The 21,197-nt window shown below is 43.8% G+C and overlaps 1 protein-coding gene across 3 annotated transcripts; it reads right to left on the minus strand.

The window, feature by feature from the left end:
* Nucleotides 1–909: 909 nt before the first annotated feature.
* On the minus strand, nucleotides 910–20,507 carry ppp2r5cb (protein phosphatase 2, regulatory subunit B', gamma b). 3 transcript variants are annotated; one of them, XM_079180155.1, is made up of 16 exons: nucleotides 20,443–20,507; nucleotides 19,878–19,937; nucleotides 17,417–17,579; nucleotides 7,601–7,800; nucleotides 5,447–5,557; nucleotides 5,263–5,355; nucleotides 5,008–5,138; nucleotides 4,847–4,906; nucleotides 4,618–4,726; nucleotides 4,469–4,522; nucleotides 4,119–4,289; nucleotides 3,897–4,024; nucleotides 3,537–3,638; nucleotides 3,338–3,410; nucleotides 2,850–2,966; nucleotides 910–2,720 (listed from the first exon to the last, which is right to left on the minus strand). In XM_079180155.1, exons 1-16 carry the CDS (start codon nucleotides 20,467–20,469, stop codon nucleotides 2,586–2,588), a joined length of 1,734 nt encoding a protein of 577 aa, XP_079036281.1. In that variant the 5' UTR covers nucleotides 20,470–20,507; the 3' UTR covers nucleotides 910–2,585. The 3 variants fall into 3 exon arrangements, with proteins under 3 accessions (XP_079036281.1, XP_079036280.1, XP_079036282.1); XM_079180154.1 differs by having other exon boundaries at nucleotides 17,417–17,582; XM_079180156.1 differs by lacking the exons at nucleotides 17,417–17,579; nucleotides 19,878–19,937; nucleotides 20,443–20,507 and adding an exon at nucleotides 11,806–11,998.
* Between the last annotated feature and the right edge of the window lie 690 nt (nucleotides 20,508–21,197).

The following is a 21,197-nucleotide window of genomic DNA, read 5'->3' on the forward strand; positions in this document are numbered from 1 at the left end:
AGATAGATGTACACCACGGGAGATTTGGATAAAAGCACACACACACAAAGCTCATGTACGTGGAGTCTCAACACACGTCTGAAGGTGAAAAACAAAACACAAAAACGGAAAAAGATGTCGGTTTACAAATAGATAAAAAACTATCCAAATGCTAAACGGTTTCTAAATAGTCACGTGTTGAAGTCTGTGCCACATACCAACCGTCTGCAGCTGCTAAGAACCTCTGTATTCTGTACACAGGGGCGTTTGGTACAAAATATGAAACCTACCATTTAATAATAGAACATAAAATAAAAAGTACATTATATGTACAGTATTAGATGAAGCCGTTTAGTAGGAGACGTGTACTAAAAGGACACTTCATTCTTTTCAAAGAAACAAAGAAAACAGCTTATGTAAAAATGAAGAGAAGCTCCAAAGAAGCATGACATTTAAAGCCGTTTCAAGAAGAACAACGGTCACCAGCGGGACACCATGCCGCACCGCCGGCACTCAGAGGGCGCACAGCCGCACACGCCGCAGTGGGGATGAGGTTTGCTGAATGTTGTTCTTCAAGACAAAAGCATGAACGGAGCAGCGTTGGCTGCGCTATTATTATTTACAATTTGCACATTCAGTTGGAGCACTGACGAGAGGTTCTGCGGGCAAAGGAAGAATAAAACCCCGACAAAAACAGAACTCGCACGCATCCAGAAGCAGATCAAACAGATGTCCGAACAGGGTAGTAGGTTTTTACTGAAGGGTGGGGGGTGGGGGGGGGGGGGGGGGGGTTACAGCCAGTGTGCAGGTCTGGGCAGAGAGGGTGTCAAACAATGGTACAAATCAATGAATGGGACAGTGGGGGGAGCAGGAGGGAAAAGTCACGATCGGAGGAGAGTTCTGGCTATAGCTCTGAACGGCCCGACAACACAGACAGCATCACGGATTTCAATTCTTTACTAGTTTTTTTTTTTGTTCTCCAGGTGTGTTTCTATTTTCTTTCAAGTTTTATCAGGAAGTGCTTCATCGCTGAAGTGGCTTGGGGGCGACCACTCTGCTTCTCCTCTCTGTGTAGCTTCAACAAGGCATGTGAAGGGAGTCCGAGCGGCTGGACTTGAACGCATCGGGGTCTTAAAAATGAACTTAAAAATGGTACGATTTTTTTTTTTTTTTTTTTAATTCATCTGGCATTTTTAGTTCATGCTACTACTCGATTCTCGGCTGATCCCCTTTAGACTATAAAAGGCACTGTGAAAAGAAAGGCTTATGTTCGACCTCGTCTATACGGAGCAGTCTAGTCTCTACCGAGTGTTTTTATAAATAAAAGGGTCTTGCTTGAGAAGAGTAGAAAAAAAGTGGTCGCTATCAGCACAGCTCGCCTCTGTGACCTCTCGTAAGCCTCACGTGAATGACAGCGACTTGTCCTGAATGCTAATGACCAGAAATAAACCTCACAATCCGCTCTCATGTAGGCCTAACCCCCGCCCCCCTCCTCCTCCTCCGGGGCTCGGGGCTGGACTCATCCCAACAACCAATCGAATGGATCCGAACACACGTAATAAACTATCTGACCATTGTTTGAGCCACCGACACGCACCGCAAACCTGTGTTCACTTATTGCAGACACAATAAAAAAAAAAATTTAAAAAAAATGGAGCGTTTTTTTTTTTAAACGAAAGGAGCTAAATGAATAAGAAGTAGGCTTCTACACAAGTGCAAATAACTGTTGGATGAAGGACCTTAGAGCTCTGTCAGGCTCGCCACTGTTTGCTGTTAATCCAGACCCACTCTAGTCCCGCATGACCCGGTCCTGGTTAACAGAACCACCAATGAATCTTCACAGCTAATAGGGGGGAAATAGCAAACTCCAAACCGAGCAGGTCTACAGATAAGAAGTGTATTTTACTCTGAGAAGAGCTCCTAATATACTATGTAGGAAAAAATCAAATATAAACAGCCGTCTAGTGTAACTGTTATGAGAATAATAATTAATATTAAATATATATAGAAACAACTGACATTTTCTCATCAACTGATGCGTTTTTTTTTGTTTTGTTTTTTTGAAACGAACAAGGCTCATATTATTTGTACAAGCACCTGGACATCCATGAAGAAGAGGCAAGAAGAGAAGACCGCTCACACACACACAGAACAGAACACCTGAGAGAAATGACCAGAAGGGGGCAGCACAGCACCCCGAAAAACACAACGAGTGGAGAGGACAGGAGAAGAAGAAACGAGGGAGGAAGAGGAGAAAAAGAAGGACACTACAGTCTCTCGGGTGAAGTTCATGTCGTGGTCATGCAGGACCGTCCGGCACCACAGACGTATCTGCTGGCCGACGACCAGGTGGATAAAAGAGGGGGGCACCGCTTGTCCCGAAAAGCCTAAACGAGGCTTAGACGAGCGGCGTTTTTCCTGCGTCAGGTGGAGCTGGGACTGTTCAGTTCTGTGTTGTGCTGGACTGAGATACCAGAGGTCTGTTGTTGTGCTGGCCTCTGGGGTGGGGTGAGGGTTGTGTGGGGTGGGGGTGGGGGGGGGGCCTGTGGTTCCTCTGTTGATGCTGCTGCTGCTGGTTTACGGTGGATCCGGGGGGTGGTGGTCTCTTAGTGGCCGTCGTGCGTCGTCAACATTTCGTCGGCCCTCCGGTGCAACTCCAGGGCTGTGACAGTGCAGATGTCCCTGGGGAGCTCCGATTTCCTCCTCATCAACGGGCGCTCTCGACGCTGATCTTTTAGGATCTGGACACAGTATAGAAATACTCACAATATAAAAAGATACAAAACGGGCCCACAATGATTTTACTTTGGCAATAAGCAAAGTTAGACCCAAGACCAGTGTAGTATCCACTGCTGCACCACACTCCTTACCTGTGTGGCTTCCTCCTCTACTGCTTTCTTCAGCATGTTGACGTCGTCCAGCAGCGGCCCGTCTGTCTCCATGTCCATCGGACAGCCTGAGCATATCGAGTCGATGTAGACCAGGAACTGTACAGGGAGAGGAGGACCAACGCAATGAAAGGAATTAGAACTAAACTGGTCACCTTTTTTTTTCCCTTTATTCATCCCGCAGCGGCGCACCACCGATCCTTAACGTCACAGACTGTAGTCATGAAAACTGCTTCCCCATGTTGTATTCATTAAAGAAAGGTCAACTCATTTAATCGATTAACCATTTATTCAAGTTGAAGATTTTGTTATCATAAAATATGATGACAGACATTTGAAGCTTCATTCACAAGAAAAATCTCAATAATAGCTTTGAATGTACACAAAAAAAAAAAAAAAAAAAAGAAAAGAATACATTTGGCACAACCCTAATTACTCGATAACAACAGTTAACTAGCTTCTTTGCACACCTGTGGGTTTGACTTGGCAAGATTCTCAATCTTCAGCCACGCTTCTTCTCTCTCTTTCCATTTGGCTTTCTCTCTGAGACACAAAAAGAAGAATTCACTCAATGATACACCGAGGTCACAAAGCTGTTGTGTCTAAAGTACGTCAGGAGAGCCGTGGCGGCACTAGAACCTCAGACGGGACGTCTCGCTCGTGACTTACTTGCTTTTCTCTGCCCTGAACTGCTGGGTGCAGTCATCAAACAGCTTCTGGTTCATCTCCATGAAGAGTTTCAGAGCGTTGTAGATCAACCCGTGGATCGTCCTGCAGAAACAAGGATTACCACGGGTCACTGTATTTACGTACTGAAGGCCTTTGATTGCTCCTTCCAACCTTGACAAAAGGCAGTGCATACCAGCTCTATTTCTTCCTTTCAACTCAAATTCATTCCATTTTTTGCATTTGTTTTGTCACGTATTGGTCCCGCCCCCGGTGTGTAAGGGCCTTTAGTGTTACCACAAACGATAATCGGGTAGCGAGACTCAGAGACGGACTCGATGGAGAGCCGGTTCGGGGACTCACTTGTTCCAGTGGGTCTTGGAGTTGCGGTAGAGGGACGGGAACATGATGGGCAGGATCTTGGCGGCGTTGTCACTGATCAGGCTCATGATGTACTCGTTGTTCCAGTAGTACAGAGCTCGTTCTGCCACCTGTGAGACCACACGAGTTCAGAACGGGGGTTACTGGAGTAGACAGACAGACTACCTGTGCACACGAGTACGACAAAACTGATGAATGTCAGACCTGAAAGTGCGGGCTGGACACACACTTGGCCAACTGTCTGAAGAGGGGCTCCATGACTTTGACGAACTCTGAGGGCTCGATGACGTCCAGGATCTCCTCCAGTTCATTGAGGAACATCACCTCTTTCGGACTGTGGGTCTTGGGCCAGTACTTTAACAAAGCCATGACCGTCTGAAGACAGGGACAGCAGCATTAGTAAAGAAGAAGAAGAACGTAAGGATTCTCTGAATGACAAAGAGCTCCAGGAACCAGCGTTTAAAAAAGGATCAACAGAAAGAGATTTAGAGAAATGAAAGCACAGAGCTATGTATAGCGTTTGTGTGTCATTGCATTTGTAAATGACATCTTACCGGTTCTGTGAGGGTGCTATCTTTCTCTAAGAACTGGACCACACAGTAAGCCAGCTAAGGGAGAAATAAAACATTATCATTATAATAAAAAGGTGTTTTATAGCCGACATAAGCATGAACACAGTATTCAAGACTGACAAAGTGGTTACCTGTGGGTGATAAACACTAAGAGACTTGACTTTGTGCAAAGGCAGCAGAACTTTCAGCAGGAATATCTTGTGCTCCTCTTTCAAAGGTAATGCGAACCCGTTGATTATGCTGTGGAGAGAAGAAGAATAAGAGCTAGGGTTCAACTCTACACTCCGATGGCGTCTACACACTCAAGAGATCAGACAAAAGGCAATAGTTCTACGGATGCACCTCTCAAAGGTTTCTTACCTGCCTAATATTTCCAGTAATTCTGCTATTCCATTATGATGTTCAGTCTCATAAATGAACCTGAAAAATAGCAACGTGGTGATAAATCACAGTTAACAGAACACACTCCATTACTTACAGCACGAGTGTCACTAATGTGCCAAACCGAAAGACTCACTCACCTATAAAATATGTTATTAATGTGTTTCCTAATGTACGCTCGCAGGCCCAGGAACTTGCCATAGATGCGATGAAGAGTGGTCTTTAAAAAATCTCTTTCTCTGGGGTCTTCACTGTCAAACAGGTCTAAGAGCTGTGCACAACAAAAAAAAAGGTTACTGAGACACTAAATACAGATCTTTTAAAGAGAGAGAACACTCGTGCATCATGAAAATACACACACAATGCCATCACTCTCTGTACCATGATGTGCTCACCTGCATTACAAACTTCTGGTCAATATACTTTTTGGCTATGTTTGGTTGAAAGTCAGGCGACTCCAAGAACCGCAGGAAGAATTCATAGACCAGCTGTGGAAAGAAAGAGACGAGGTTACGGCACGTGAAAGTAACAGCTGTATGGATTTATTCATCAGTTTAGAGTGTGTGTGTGTGTGTGTACCTGTAGATGTGGCCACGCTGCCTCTAGCGTGGGCTCATCTTCCTCTGGGTCAAACTCGGCCCCCGTAGGGTTGGATGATGGCGGCAACGTCCTGAACATATTCACCGAAAACTATGGAGAGAAGAAGAAAATAGGGAGCTCCCTCAGGCAACTAGTTTATGACAGTCAGGACATCATGTTGCAACAGAGATCCATGACTGATTCAGTTTATTTTACAATGCGATACATAAACAAATATTACAGAAATGTCAAACATGCGGATCGCTAGTCTATTGCACAGATCACAGCGAAAACACGCTAAAGCGAACACGGGCACAATCATGTTATGTTACGTGAACGCGTCGTAACCTGCCTTCGAACATGTTTTCTTTATGACAAAGAATGAATGAAAATATGCATCGATGGTGGAATATTCCCCCCTCGTGCTCATCTTGCATTACTATTCCCCACACTGGGAAGCATCAATCCATTTTCCTCTCACTTTCAAGACAGCTCACTTAGACGGTCCCTCCAGAGTGCAGTCGAGCAGAGGTCAAAGCACACTCACTCACTCACTATCATGTTTATGTTCTCAGCAGAAACCCTTTCTTATTCCCCCCCCCCAGAGAACAGAGCTAATGGAACAGCCACAGCCATGTCATCCAAAGGCCTGCCAAAATATTGTTCTAAAGCAAGCTCGGACACAGAGGCATCAAACACGCCCTGGAGGAACAAGGCTTCTGGAGGAAATGACGTGCACGGCCTTAACATACGAATACGATGTTAGCCGTGTCGATCTCCATACTTTGATGATGAAAGCCGTCGGTGGACTTCAAAGAGCCCCGTGCCTTTAAGAGGGCCCGTCAGGAATAAGAGGATATTTTCATGCAGATTCGGAAGCTCGGTTGCATTTTCTGCAGCACTGATCAAATGAAGCCACGACGACGAGGACGGGTGGAAATTAGCACCTTGATTATCTGCAGCTTACCATGTGGCATTGAGGCCGAGCTTTCATTCAAATCAAAGGCTTTAGAATTTGGCTTGGGACAGCAAACCCGGTACGGTGAACACACACGTCTAATAAATATACAGGAGGAGCTCAGTGAGAGACACACACCGACTACAGCTCAACTTTAACCGGTTCACACCTGCAGAGGATGGAGCCGCACATGATTTTGGGTTCTTGGCCATCTTTAGACAAACACCACTAAGTGACCACATAAATAAATAGGCCGCTTAATGCCTTAACCAATGAGTTCAAGGATAGAAGATAAATTGGGTTTATGTGTCAAAGATCTTTCGGTTCTTACCGAGGTCAGTGATGCTCCTGAGAGTTTTGCGGAACGCTGTGGGGAGCCAAAGAAATAACGACTAAAGTGGTTCTGAAACTTGTGAGTCTTGCTGGCAGGGCCGTAGAAACTACAGCACATTCACTGCACATAGCACAGACGTAAAGTCCACATCAAAACCATGAAGAGATCTAGGTTAACACACAGCAGAGCCTTCTACCGATGATAATGGAATATGAAAGCAATAGCTTCATTCAACAGAGTCACGTACAGCCGAGGCTTATTCACAAAAATGTTTCACAGACGACCCTTCCTACCTCAGTGAGACACGACAACGTCACTGTCATTATTAAACCTAACCACAGCCAGACAGACAATGTTATCCATCAATTGAAAATAAGAGCGGCCTTCCTCTGTGATTATGTGATTAGTGTTCTTAATGAATAACAGGAAGGAGATGAAAGGAGAAAGAAGGCAACCTGTGGCTGAAAACACTCACCACGCTGTGATTATTCAGAAAAAAGAACTGCCGCTCCCTCTCTTATTAAAGACATTACATGTAAATTAAATTACTGAAGATAAATATTGCAATATTGAACGCCACATCTGCCCTAAAAGACTTCCTTTAAATCAAGTCTACAACAATAGTCTCACTAATGTGAAACTCGCAAGCCTGCAACAGCAGCTGAAAAACAACATCCACCCTGCATCAGCACAGAGGAGGCCACGCTGCGAAGGAAATGAAAATACCACATTCTTTGTCGGCAACAAAAGCGACTGCTTTGCCTCGTGTACAGGAACCTTTAATCTGGGAGGTGAATAACGTACAGCACTCGGATAGCTAACCCGAGTATGTACGCTGCGTACGACGGCTAAAAACACTCACCATGTGCACCACCTCCGGGTAGATGGGCTCGGTGATGACGTTCCTGTTGTGGGTGACGTACTCCACCATCTCGCTTATCGCCGCCCGTTTCACCTCCTTCCATTTCAGGTCACTCAGCGGGTCCGAGATGAAGTCAAAGAGGACGCAGCACTGCCGCAGCTTCTGGATGAACAGCTTCTCCTGGTCGGCGGGGGGAACATCTACACAGACAGACACGGAAGGAAAGAGGACATTAACAGAAGATTTGGGCTTTAAGAACGGGAACAACTCATTCCAGATAACGCTGTATCTGAGAAACGGTCCCTCACTCTATCGGCACAGAACGACATATAACCATCACAAAGTTTGCCAAACAATCACCATTCAACCATCATATTTAATCCCACGATCGTCATGGTAAAGTGTGACACTGTACTAGTCAGACGCTTGATTAAAGGAATCCAAAACTACACGAAAGGAAACAGGTAAAAGGTAAATAGACATTAAAGTCTCATATTTAGGAAAACACATCCACAATGCTGACTTGTATGCCTTGAAGCTTTGTTCGTTGTCAGGATTAATTGCTCTGCTTCCCCTCTCACGCAGTCAGTGATAACTTTAAAAAGGAATACATCAATATTCCTTCAAGAGTTATTCAGCTTCAGCGCAGCTTCATTCTTCTACAGGAGTTTATGCGGCGACATGTCCAGACCTCATTTAAAGACTTCATAAATCAATAATTCAGCCTTTTTAAAAGACACCGTCGTTCACTCCATCAATGATGCAGAGGCTCTGAATCTGCCTCCGGGATTGTTGAGCCACACCCGTCCGTCGTATAATCGTTAACGTGCTATTAAAAAATCACGACACGTTTTTTTTGTGGCCGCTACACACTCGGTGTGAATGAGCCAATCTGCATTCTGCCAGCGTGCATCATCATCATCACCGTACAACAGCTGCCACAAAGACTCATTAATCAGCCACAAATAAACATAAAATAATAGAAGAACTAGTATAATAGGTACACACATGTTATGTCCAAAAGGTATGTTTTCAGCTTGTGTTAAAATATAAAGACTTTGAGTGAGCAACCCCCCCCCTCTTCCCCAAATACTGTGGGCTGTACCAGGAGCTAAATGCAGAACCACCTGGGATTTCTGTTCAAGTCTGCTCCCAGAGGACTCGAGGGCTTTCCCAACTCGTACGCCCAAAATGTTTCAGACGCATAAGGAATCAGGCCACGTAGTGCTAATAAACAAGTAAAAATAACTCTAGATAAATGCTAAAATATATATATTCTCCCTCATTCTCATCAGTACTCAGGAAACACATTTCCTTGCAGCTTTTTGAGAAGACCAGACAGAACACACACACTATACTCAGTCTGTGTATTACACTGAGTAAGCGGTAATAACATAAACTCTTTCATGATGCACGTACTGCGATGGGACACGCTGCTTTCAATAAGGGAATGACTACTTTGCTTTGCAGAGCAAATGTCTCCTGTAAGAGACGGCTGCTCCTGGAAGTCATTGAGCCTCAGTTGGTCAGATTCCCAAAGCTACAAAAATACCCCGAAACCAAAAAAAGAAGTGAAAAGGGATTAGTTACTTAAAGCAAAATGTCACCAATAAAACCAACCCATAGGGCAGCATTAGTTCTCTCATCACAGGGATTTATGAGTCGGTCTCGTCCCCATTAACAATCTGCATGTGTACTGTACGCCACCATGGGGACCACAGACAGAGACGGGACTTTGGACAAATCAAAGACGCTGCTGCTGCTGTTTCAATGGATTCATACGCTGCTGGTTGGTTTGAGCGCATCAGCAGCGACCAGGCGGACACGGTAAAACACGGATAATAGCCGGGAGTCAACAGTACACCCAACACTTTAAATAAAAAGGTCAACATGCAGAGGTGTTACTGTTAAGAAACTATTATGTGTCATTAAGCAAAAAAGATTTAAACATAGTGGGAATTTGGGATTGGTATGCAAAAGGTAGAGCTAATATAAAAGCACATGTAACGAGAAATAAAGGATAAACTAAAGTTATTAAGCAACTGCTCTTCATGAGGTTGGTTATATCTGAACAACATATACATATGAGGTTAAGTATCAACTTATACGAGAACCTACACTGACACGGATTAGCTTGAGCATGATGTAAGTCAAACTACTGTAACCACACACACACACACACACACACACACACACACACACACACACACACACACACACACACACACACACACACACACACACACACACACACACACACACACACACACACACACACACACACACACACGCTGATTGAGAGCGTGCACCGCCCAACCCAAAGTAACAAGTAGCACCACAACATACACGTGTTCACCACACACACCGAAAACAGAGAGAAAAGAAACTGCATACTAATTCTTTTAACATAAAAAGGGATTCTCTATTTTGTACGGGTACATAATCGATACCGGTGTGCTACACCTGTGAATGCCGTGTTTTATTTTCTGTACACGTAGACTATATATATATTCTCTGTTTTTTCGAGTGTACATCAGCCTTTATGGTTCGCTCGTGCAGCGCGGTACCTTGGAACAAGTAGTCCAGCCAACTGGTTACAAAACACGTCTAAGTCTATATTCAGACACATTGTAGAATAGTGACAAGTCTGCAAGTAGCTTTGCAGTAACATCATACTTCATTCCCTCCGTCCAAACTACTGGCTACAGTCGGGATCTGATCGACCGCATCAAAAAGGTCAAACAGCTGGCGATTTGCTTCACCCCTGAGCTTTGGCTACCGCATTCCTGGAAAACCTCAGATCTGCTTTATGTTACAACACGGTGTTTATGTAAGGCACAGCTAAGTATATTCTTTTGTTCTGTCTTCCGTTCCAACAAGCCGCGACTTTAAGCTGTGGAGCTGGTGCCACAGAGAAATATTACTTTCTGTACTATTTCCCTGCTCCCACTCTAGCAGATACAAGACCTGCAAAAACTTTTTTTGACACTGAACAGGAAGAGACATGACGTCCATGTGAAAATGCAATCAAAACTCTTCATATTGATCTCAATTCAAGAACAAATCGATGGAAGAATTGGTCATTTTAATCATCACCCAAGCTAAGTGTCATCTGTAGATCATTAAGGTTTCATTCATCAGTACCTGAGCGGTCCACCCATGAGCACCTCATCTCATCCACCCCCGAGTGCCAAGAGGTCGAGCAGCTCCTGTTACACAACAGCACTAGGGTTTCTGAACACGCCTAAAATATTAAGAGACATGCTGTGCCACTGCAGACATCACACACAGAGCCTCTCTGCATGGACGGGCTGCTAACCTTTGCTCATCTAAAGGCTCCAGCGTGCTCACAGGAAACCAGGCATGGACACAAATTGCTCCCACGGACATATCTCAAAAATCCCACAATGTCTACTGGAGAATATTTCATAAATAACTATTTAATAAAACTGCCACCGGTGGCAAATACTTTGTACATATTCTGTGTAAATGCAAAGGTGTGTGGCTAGTATGGGGCTGCATTCACCTCGACACGACACAAACATGTCACTGTTAGTAGCACGTGTGCATTAATAGGCTGCATGTTAAATGTACAACAGACACATCAGTTTGTGGATCAAGAAAATAACATATGAACAAACATTTGCCTTGAATTTGTGACATTAAAACTCTTATTCAGAGATGCTGTTAGCATTGATCGAGTCAGGTCCTGTTCGGTCTCAGTCTGTATGTTCGGACAGTAACTCGGAGCATTTCAACGCACACGTCTCAGCCGACACCAGATACTCGTACACAACACAGATGCACACACCGACAACACGCTTTTGACCTCACTTCCTATGACATCAGCAGTCTCGATGGGGGATGGGAGCCTCAAAAGTAGCACTCCTTCTCACACTCTCTCTCGCCTTGCCTCCGCGACTGAAGCTAAGCTATGCAATGTCTTGGCGAAACCCTTCCTCGTTGACATACAAACACAACCCCCACCCCCCCCACCCCCTTCCTCTTCCAAAAACACACATGCAGGGGATAAATGCTCTCACGCTGTTGCAGCAACTTTAAGAAAAGTCATCCGACACAAACACTTTTTGTTCTACAAAATCCAACTGCAGTTTGCTAAATGGGAAAGACATTTTTTGACCATCTCCCCCTTGAAACACAAACACAGAACAGCAGGAGGAGGAGGAAAATCTTCCTATTCTCACCTCGAAAATGCATGAGGGCCACGGGCTGGAAAGGCCCATTGGTGCTGGGTGCATCCAGAACCATCCCACTGGCAGTTCTAGTGCATGCCAACATCAGTGAGTCGAGGCAGGAGACGGGGGAGAAGAGGGCAGCCCGAGCTAAGGCGAGGAGCCAGCCTCCATTTTAGCACGAACACTCGGAGCAGAAAATGAAGCTCCCCTGCTGCTGGAGGGAACCAGCTAGTTAGTGATGTCATCCCCCACTGCAGCCGCCCGGTTGGCTGGCTGCAGTCACATGGGCCGAGTGTCAGCATAAATAAACACGAGGGAAGGGATTGGCTGGTGGGCTGAAGGGGGAAGAGGTGGGACTGTGACTGTGATTGGAGTGCGAGCAGCTACATCTGTCGAGACTTTTAAAGCACAAACTACTGATCTGCCATCAGTTTTAACCCTTTTTATTGAGATACAAGAAGGCCAGGAAATACACATGCCTATCAAACATGTCGGCTGTTTGTACTCATGACTCAATCACAGCCTAACACCCGACAACAAACCCCAAATGACATAAATTACAATGTTCAAATCCAACGCAAAGGTTCAAAAAATGGAAAATAACACACCTCAAGCTGTTTTAAATAAAACAGCTACAAGATGTATCAACAAGAAGCTGAAGTTTGTTCAAGACAAGAGACTGTCAGACACCGTTTGTCAGAAAAAAAGCCCTTTTTAATGTGTGTGCTTTCTTTGTGTGTTAAGTTATTGCATGACAGATGGCTCAGCCTGAGCCCAGGTGTACGCGACAGAGAAACAGGAAGTCTTGATGCAAGCGACACAGGATGTGCACGAGCAGAGAGCAGCACTCGCTCTGGGGACAGAACCCTGCACTGTAAAGCCGAGCAGCAGAAAAGAGCAAATCTACGCAGACCGTTAAAAAACGCACTTAAACCCAGTCTCACATACGAAGTGGAATTCAAACACATGCTCATCTCTATACCCGACAGCACTCCAGAATCCTGGAACCAGGACTTGACATTTCTATTAGGTGGAAAGGTCAAGTCATAACCATTGCACCATCATCACCAATCCCAGTTTATACCGTGAGCATACACACAGACGTGTACGCACACATAGAAATATGATTGACTTCATGAACACCCTGCTAAACCAAAAGAAAATGCAGGTGTCCTTTGCATTTTTGAGTAAAAACAACATTATATAAAGCTTGTAATTTGCTGAAGTTTGCGGCACCATCACACATTTAAAAGTCAAGTTATACTTTGTTGCATACAGAAAGTCTGATCAATATCCGTCTTTTTACGCGCCAAAAAAGTAAGTCACTAAATCATTATTTGTTGCTAATAATCCTCATTTTGTCCAGCAAATGTAGCTGTAAACTTTGGTCTAGATTAAAAGAAAAGATTATATAAATTAGGAAACTTTTACAGAGTTACAAATTAAAGCAGTGTAGTTCAAAGTCAAAGACCGACTGTGTCTGCAGTAACTTAATATATTGTGCGTGCAGAAATGCATTACTTGCTGGGTTTCCAGAGAGCACAAGCGTTTTAACACACAGCAGTGTGTAACAGCTCCTCCCGGTGGGTCCCTACGGCTGAAACTTGTGCAACTGGATGTTCCAGAGTCGAGTTCTCACTCGTGTATTCGAGCTGCGCTTTCAAGATCATCAGATAAGCGCGTAACATCAAGTAACAGTTGGTCTGACGTAATGTTATGTATGGGGGTGGGGGGGGGGGGCTTGTGCTTGCGAGACAAACGTCCAATGCTTGATAACTCATAGCGAGCTTACTCTACAAGACTCTGACTTAACGTTTACTTTTGCTGCACTGCCATCAATGTTTCTCAGCTACATCAGAAACTTTTACCGTCTTAAACGAGGCTACGCTGTGACGAACATGGGAACGAGATCATGCCCTTTCCCCCAGCACAATGATCTAGTCTCCAACACAAATTAGCAGCGGAACAGAACATCAAGTCTGGCTGGTGCTAATATATGTACACAATAGTGGTGTATTTCAGCAGCAGCAGGGTCTAGTCGGGAGTGTATAAAGGGCTCTTTCTTGTCTTTCTGCTCCCTGGTCATGAGGCAACCTCCCATCAGAAGATCTGTTGTTCTGACCAAGACAACGCTAAACACTCCCACTTGTCACAGATCTTCTTCTGGCACATACATTCATGAATGAGCGTGAGGTTTTTTTCAGCTGCGTTGGTGCTTTTTCTGGCAAAGGCAGAGACGGTGAACTTGTGAGGCATCATGAGTCTGGTCCTGGATAGGATGGAGACTGTACTCGCTTGTGTTCCAAATTCATCGTTTATAGCAGCGGGTCAGCCACAGTTGAGTGGTTTATTTACAGATCTCCTGATCTTCAATGTCGTGGTTCTCTGTAATAAATACATTTTCTTACTCAAGGCTGTTCCTTAAAAGATCTGAATCACGCCAAACCATTGAGAGCCTCAACAGCTGATCGAAGCTGGTTAACTCGGTTGTTTTGGGGGGTTTATGCTTCCTTTTATGGGAGATGTTTGAAAAAGGAAGTTGCCGTCATGAGGTGTGGGAGTTTTTTCCTTTAGCACCTGCAGGAGGGTTCGAGCCAGGAAACCCTTCCCTGAAACCTGCCTTGCCCTGCGGCATCCTGCTTTAAGCATTTGCCCGTTGAAAGATATTTCTACCCTGGCTGTTAAAAACAACCTGTAGAAATAAAAATGTACACAAAGAACTTTAGATTTTAGATCAACATGAAGCATTCTTGCCCAATAGGTTTGACTCTGTAGGCGACACATAAGCAAACACTGTAGTACACTCACAGGCTCAAGTTTCAAGAGTACGTGACGTAACTTCTGTAGAAACTGATGTTATGCAAGGATGGCTTCCTTTAGTATTCCCGCAAATGAAAACTGTAGAAACTATATTTTCATCTTTCTGTGGTTGAGGACATGGGAACAGGTCAACAGCTGAAGAGTTTTGGTGAACTACAGGAAATGTGTCATATTCATGTCACTTATCGTGCTACAACAAGACGGAGACTCGTCTTCTCACATACTAAAGAACTCTAAGAACAATCTTTCTAATTTAAGAACATTCAAAAACAATAATTCCCAATAATAAAAAGGTGTACATTTGCATGCTAGATGCACAATATTATATATTTAGTAAATGGGTTAAATAATGATTCTAGTTTACACAGACGTAAAAATAAATGCCGCACTAAAAGATAATAATTTCCCTATTGTATAATGTTAAACTTGAACACAGACGGTGGGCCTTTATCTGCAAAACCACAACAAATGAACGGATTAGAATCAGTGGTTTGTTTGTGTTGCATGGTCAAGATATCCGGGGGGGGGGGGTCATATTACCTCCTGACAGCAACTGAAATGTTTGCTCCAGTTAATCAACATTAACTCAAATACTTGACGAACCAGCAGATGGCAACAAACGCTCAGAGACAGATGCTTCATGCAGGAAAGCTTTAAACGAGAACACAGGCAACCACTGGTGTTCTGCTCGTTTTGGCAAGTCTGTTTAGACACTTAGAGCATTTATCTACAAGCAGAAAGATTTACCCAAAACACAAATTCCATGATCTTTGTACTTTGGTAGGGCCTAATAAAACAAGCTCACCATATCAGGTCTTTAAGAGGAAGCTACTGAATGTAAATGCTGGGACCGTTAAAAAGTACTCATGTCACTCTTGGGTTTGAGGCGAGTTCATGGGACCTGCTCCTGGTCAGGGTTTTTACAGTCTCGCCTCAACCTTGAAGCTCTGCGGGACAGGCTGCTCTCGGACACGCGTTTCCATCAGGAGGTGGTGAACATGCACGGAGTGAAAACAGGCCGAGCGGCAAGCCCGTTTGGACAGGACTCGGTGATAACATCTACCGGGCCGCTGTGGGATAATGTTTTGCATAATTTTAGCAAAGCTCCCGTTGGATTGTGGGAAAAGAGCTCCTTTAAATCAGACATTAAGTCGTGTTTAGTCCTTTCTTGACACAGTATAAGGGTAATGGCTCACCAAGATTAAGGAACAGGTGTGTTTTGTAGTAGAATCAACTCCATTGTGCGTCTCCATTAATTATAAATCACACAAGACTGAATGGTGAACAAATGGCACACAATAAACAGCTGCTGGTCACAGACAGGAACTCCACTTTGTAAGTGACTTTAAGCTTGAGGAAGCAAAACAAAAGGCACTCTTCTCTGAAAAATACATAAAATCATATTACGGCCTTCATTTAGTCAGTTCTCTCAGGTGAACTTGTCTCTTTAAATGGGGAGAAGGTGTATCTTAACTTCTGACATTCATGTAATCATTTCTAATCCACATATAGCAACAGATACTCATTTATTGTACGAAACAATGAGATTGAAGTCAATACTACAGCCCTGGAGACATGTCATTGCCGTGTTAACTAAACAATTTAAATATCAAACCAATATGTATAATTCAGTCCGTTTCCTCTCTATGACTGCCAGGCAGGCAACACTTTAACAACTTTGTTTTTATTTCAGTTGCTACAAAAATGCTTTTAACTTGTTTTCAATTACGCCACACTACCATGCATTGGTGTTTTTTTTGGGGGGTTTTTTCACCATATTTTATGAGGTTTGATAATTCCCAGACATTGAACTATTTATTGCGTCCCACAGAGTAGCTGACTCTCTTGCGGTCCATCTTATTTCCACTCTCATCTGCAAATTCTCTTTCTTAAAAAGATGGAAATCTCGTTATAAAAAGGTTGATTTGCCCACGTACTCAATAACCTATCATGCATGTACGGTGGTTTGTTTTCGGTACACTGACAGGTTATATAAAGGATGGCGCTGGGAGAGGGCAGCGGACAACATTGTTGTGTGTATTCATGCACGCACACACACACAGACACATGCATAGACGGTATGCCCACAGGCCTAACGGCAATGCCCACTCCTTACTTTTCCATCTGGTGCTCTGCTGGTACCGAGTTCAGTAATTAAAATAAATATCAATACACATCTGCAAAGATTCGTCAATATCTCTCCTGCAAAGGGAGGAATAGTAGTACGGCTGGCAGATACCGCTGGACACTGGCAACATCCTAAAACACAAGGACCATGGAATTAAAGCTTTATCTCTGGATTACCACTAAATATAGACGCTTGGGTCAAATCCAGCGCAAAGTCCATGCCATGTACGCCCTCTGTTTGTTTCCATGTGTTGCGTAATGTCATGCTCAGCATGGTATTACAATGAGGATGATGTAGCCGGGGATGTTCATCCATGTTTCAGTGTGGAAAGAAAATAACTGTGTGTGTGTTTGTTTGTTTGTTTGTTTGTTTGTTTGTTGGTATGCATGTATGCAAGGCTTGCACTTATCAGTGTCAAGATGACAGGGATTTGAGTTTTGACATCGGGTTTCAAAACATCTTAAATTAAATTGTTTTTTGCTCACAAAAAGGCAAAATTGTCTACAAATCCACAACTAAGAGCCAAACCTTCCACCCTGGAAGAGCAGCTCTACTAGATGCACTTGCATGCGTTTGTATGCATGTGCAACAACCCGAAAAACCCTAGAGCACTGGGTAGTTTGATTCATACGTGATTAGATAACAGCCTTTAGTGGTTTTACGAGTAAATACCTTTGAAAGCAGGCAGTTTCTGCAGCTCCCGGTTGTTGCTCAGGCTGAAGCGAGAGGAGCTCTGCCTCTTGTCCTTTTTCACAGGTGTCTGGGAACCGGGCTGCTTCCCTTTTAGCAGCTGAGTTGTGGGAGGAACATTATTGCTGGCCTTCCTGTTAGAGCTCTGCTGAAACAAGAGAAAAAGCCACATCAGTGACACCGGCACGACATGTGGCGGACACTGTGTGAAAGAGGGTGCAAGTATCTCGTCGTGAATCTGATAAAAACCGTGTGACTGGCTGCCATACACTCGATGGGACATTTTAATTATATACACTGTGTCCTCATTTACTTCACAACAGTGTCTTTCATTATATAACTACGGCCATAAACCTGTGACGCTTTACGCAACATGTGTGTGTTTTCTTCAAACCACACGGTTGTGTCTCAGTTGAATTTAAAAACAAAGAGGGTTTGTAGGGCTGGATATAACCCTGCTGTGGTTCTCACCTGCCTGCTGGGATCCACATCCACACACCTGATGGCAAAGAGCTTACTTCACCAGATGTGGAGCTGTGTAAGTGAGTCACAAGGGAATTATTCAATTCAGTTAAGACCCAAAGTTAGTCTGTCTGCAGCGCTACAAGACGGGAGCTTTAGAGCTGGGCCACGAGCAGGCTGTCCAGCAAAGAAGGGAATACAGCTGCGCTGGCCTCTACTAGGAACTAGATTATGTATTCATGTAACACAAAGATAGGAATTAACTCTTCTACTCGCAAGTTCATAAAGCCAAAGCAGAAACATCTGTCAACTAGGATTTTCTAATTAAATGCTGATATAATAATTGGTACCAAGACAGAAAATGGAGATTTTCTTTATGCATTATAAAACATTCCCTTCAGTCTCCAACACTTCCGGTGACCGAGTGTGTGAGGCTAAAGGGAGGGGCGGTGGGTAACGACGGCAGCTTGCACAGCCCAGCAATTTTAAATTTGACACGAGGTCGGTGCAGTGGTAGATCTGCCGCACGGCTGCTGAAACACAACAGCCATGTAATTGGTTGCCATTACGCAGCAAGAGACAGCTAAGAGGCTGACAAAGAAGAATTCAGACGGTCGACAGTGGGGGGGGACATGTTTCTAGATTATTCATAACTTATGGGCAATAAGTCAGAGGATAGAAATATACGTTTTGGGCAATAGATTAGAGTGATATAGGGAGCAGCTGACTCCTTTAAGCCTTATAGTGTGCATTTTTATATTGCAACAAACTGGACCGTGTATTACATCAGCCACTCAAAACACGAACAGGTGGTCAACAGCCCTCCCAATATAAATATTAAATGTCTAGGAACGAGGAGGACACCACTTTGCTTTGTACTGTGCTGCGCAAACAGATGTCGGCCGTCACACCAGCCATGAAAACAGAGCATCGAGGTCTTTTAATTCCCGTGAAATAGAAAAGCATCAAGTTGAAATCTTTCCATCATGGCTGAGTGACGCCGATATGGTGATTGCAGAGGTCATGGAAGAAGTCTGACTTAAATCCGTTTGTTTTTTCTGGTTCACAGATGCATCTTATGTTAGTGTTTGAACCCATACGGTGCAGCTGGTACCATTGGACACCCTCATAGTATTTTTACAAACACAGTTCAGGACCATGCGGTGCAATAATGTGACGTGATGATTCACACCAGATGCCTCTGCTATGGCAGAACCAACACAATGTTTCTAATGTGGGCTGAAGAAACCCCCTTTTGCTTTTCCAGATGTGACCCAATCCAGATGCAAGCAAAAAAAGTCAGACCACTTTTTCACTGATTTATTATACATGACAGGATATGTAGATTGGTGCATTATGTTTTGATAAGGGTTTATGATGCGTCGATTCACTTCTGACCACAGTGGGAAGTAGAGTGTTTTCTGTTTTCACATTTGTTGATGAGAAACTAGCCTCCTTGCCACATTAAACACTGATATGACAATGACTTTACAGTCTCCTTGGAAGTAGTATATTGATTGCCTCATGCTATGCTGCCAAGTGTCAAGGACAATAGGCGCTCACTAGGTGACACATACCGCTCGCTGAAATTAATGATTTGCTCATCTAGCTAGCTTTACAATTCTGATCGGCTTACTGTGAAGTCAGTTTCTCTGTCTCCAGGATTACAGGTGCTAATGTGCACAAAAGGCATGCATTTACAACATTTACAGCATATTGTTAAATATCAGAACTTGCACATGATAGCAGTATTAGAAACGATTTGAAAAGTATGTTAATAGTGAATGAAAGTGTCATTTTTAAAGCATACCGTGACATGTTGACAGTCTGCAAAGGACAGTAATGGACACTGATAATGTTCATTATGTCAATAACATGTTCAAGCTGTAATATCAGTGATATGTGAACTTGTGCAAGACAAGGTCCTACTGTCTTCTAAGAGGTTTCCATAAAAAGCATCCCGTGTTAACCCTTCACTTACCTCATGCTCGGAGTTCTCTTGTCCTCCACTCTTGCCCACTTTACCAGACTTTTGGGACTCCTGCAAGAAAAAAACGCTTGCACGGTTAATACACAAGGCAAGGTGGACAACATTTGTAAAGCAGTCCATCAGTGAATGCCGCCATGCAAAAAAAGAATTCCTAGCTAAATATAGCATGCATACCCACCCAGTCTCACAATCCTGTTTGGTTTGAATGCACTGGCATGTCTGCTGCTAGCAAGCTAACGTTACTTCAGAGTCAATCGCCGGCTTAAGGCTAACGTTAACGATATTTAGTTCTCACTCAACGCTTTAAAGCCCTCACAAATCATCATGAGCATATGCATGCAAAGTATATCATATTGCCTTATTTATAGCAAGGCAGCACAAGACTAACATGTTTGCAGAATAGCGGCTAGCCGGTTTGCTAACGTTAATGGGACATGCACTCTGCACAGATAACTATATTAAATGTCTTGTTATAAATGCCGGTTTATCAATAAATACATACTGCACAAGTGTATATTTCCAGCCGTCATAATCTATTGGCGGTTCTCAAACTCACCTTTTCTTTTTTCGTTTTATTCGGCATTGTACAACCCGTTGCCGCCCTTGCTCCCCTCTCGGAGATATTCCACAACCCAAAAAAAAACCTTGATAACTCTCAGAGCAGCGAGCTGAAGAAACGGTTCAACCTGTCCTCGCCCTGTGATTGGCTGCTGTCAGTCAGCTGACTCCAGCGTCACAGAGTGACACGCCGAGCAATGCGGGTCAGCGGGAGCTCCCCCTGTCGGTGACAGGTGGCTATTACAACGAGCGAGACAGCACGCCTAATCATGTTCTCCTAAAAATGTCACTTTTGGCAATTTATGTGTTCTATTTTTAGTGTATAATGTTGTGTGTTCTTATATATCTCTCACATTCTCACATTCTTCTAAAGCATGTTTAGCTAATCTCTTTCACTGGGGCTGGTAAACCTTCCTATTCCTACATTTTCTAAAATATGTGAAGAGCTTGTCAGAGCCTTCTTTTTGCTTGTTGCAGCTAGAAACTGTATAGCAGCTGACATTCTTTGTTGTACTACTGCCATCTACTGGAATGTTACTGTCTCCTACAATGTCTATTTTGCCCTCTGAATTTATTCATCAATTCCAGTTTTCCCCCTTAAAAATATATTTTTTTTGTCTCTGTCAATATGTTAATATGTCATGCCCTTTGTAATAGGCCATTTTTCACTCAATATTGACATGTCAGAGTAGGGAAAAGCATAAGTGTAAGTGATCAAATAAATCATGCCTGAATGAAGTGTGCGTGATGGCT

Source organism: Pholis gunnellus (genome assembly GCF_910591455.1).
Source record: "Pholis gunnellus genome assembly, chromosome: 19".
Taxonomy (NCBI): Eukaryota; Metazoa; Chordata; class Actinopteri; order Perciformes; family Pholidae; genus Pholis; species Pholis gunnellus.

What these genes read in the sequence shown, in the direction of transcription:
- ppp2r5cb (XM_079180154.1), bottom strand. Translation starts at nt 20,469, where the DNA reads ATGCCGAATAAAACGAAAAAAGAAAAG. An exon ending in ATTAATAACATATTTTATAG is followed by an intron (nt 4,907 to 5,007) that starts GTGAGTGAGTCT and finishes GCTATTTTTCAG; the next exon opens with GTTCATTTATGAGACTGAAC. An exon ending in TCCAAGACCCACTGGAACAA is followed by an intron (nt 3,639 to 3,896) that starts GTGAGTCCCCGA and finishes TTGTTTCTGCAG; the next exon opens with GACGATCCACGGGTTGATCT.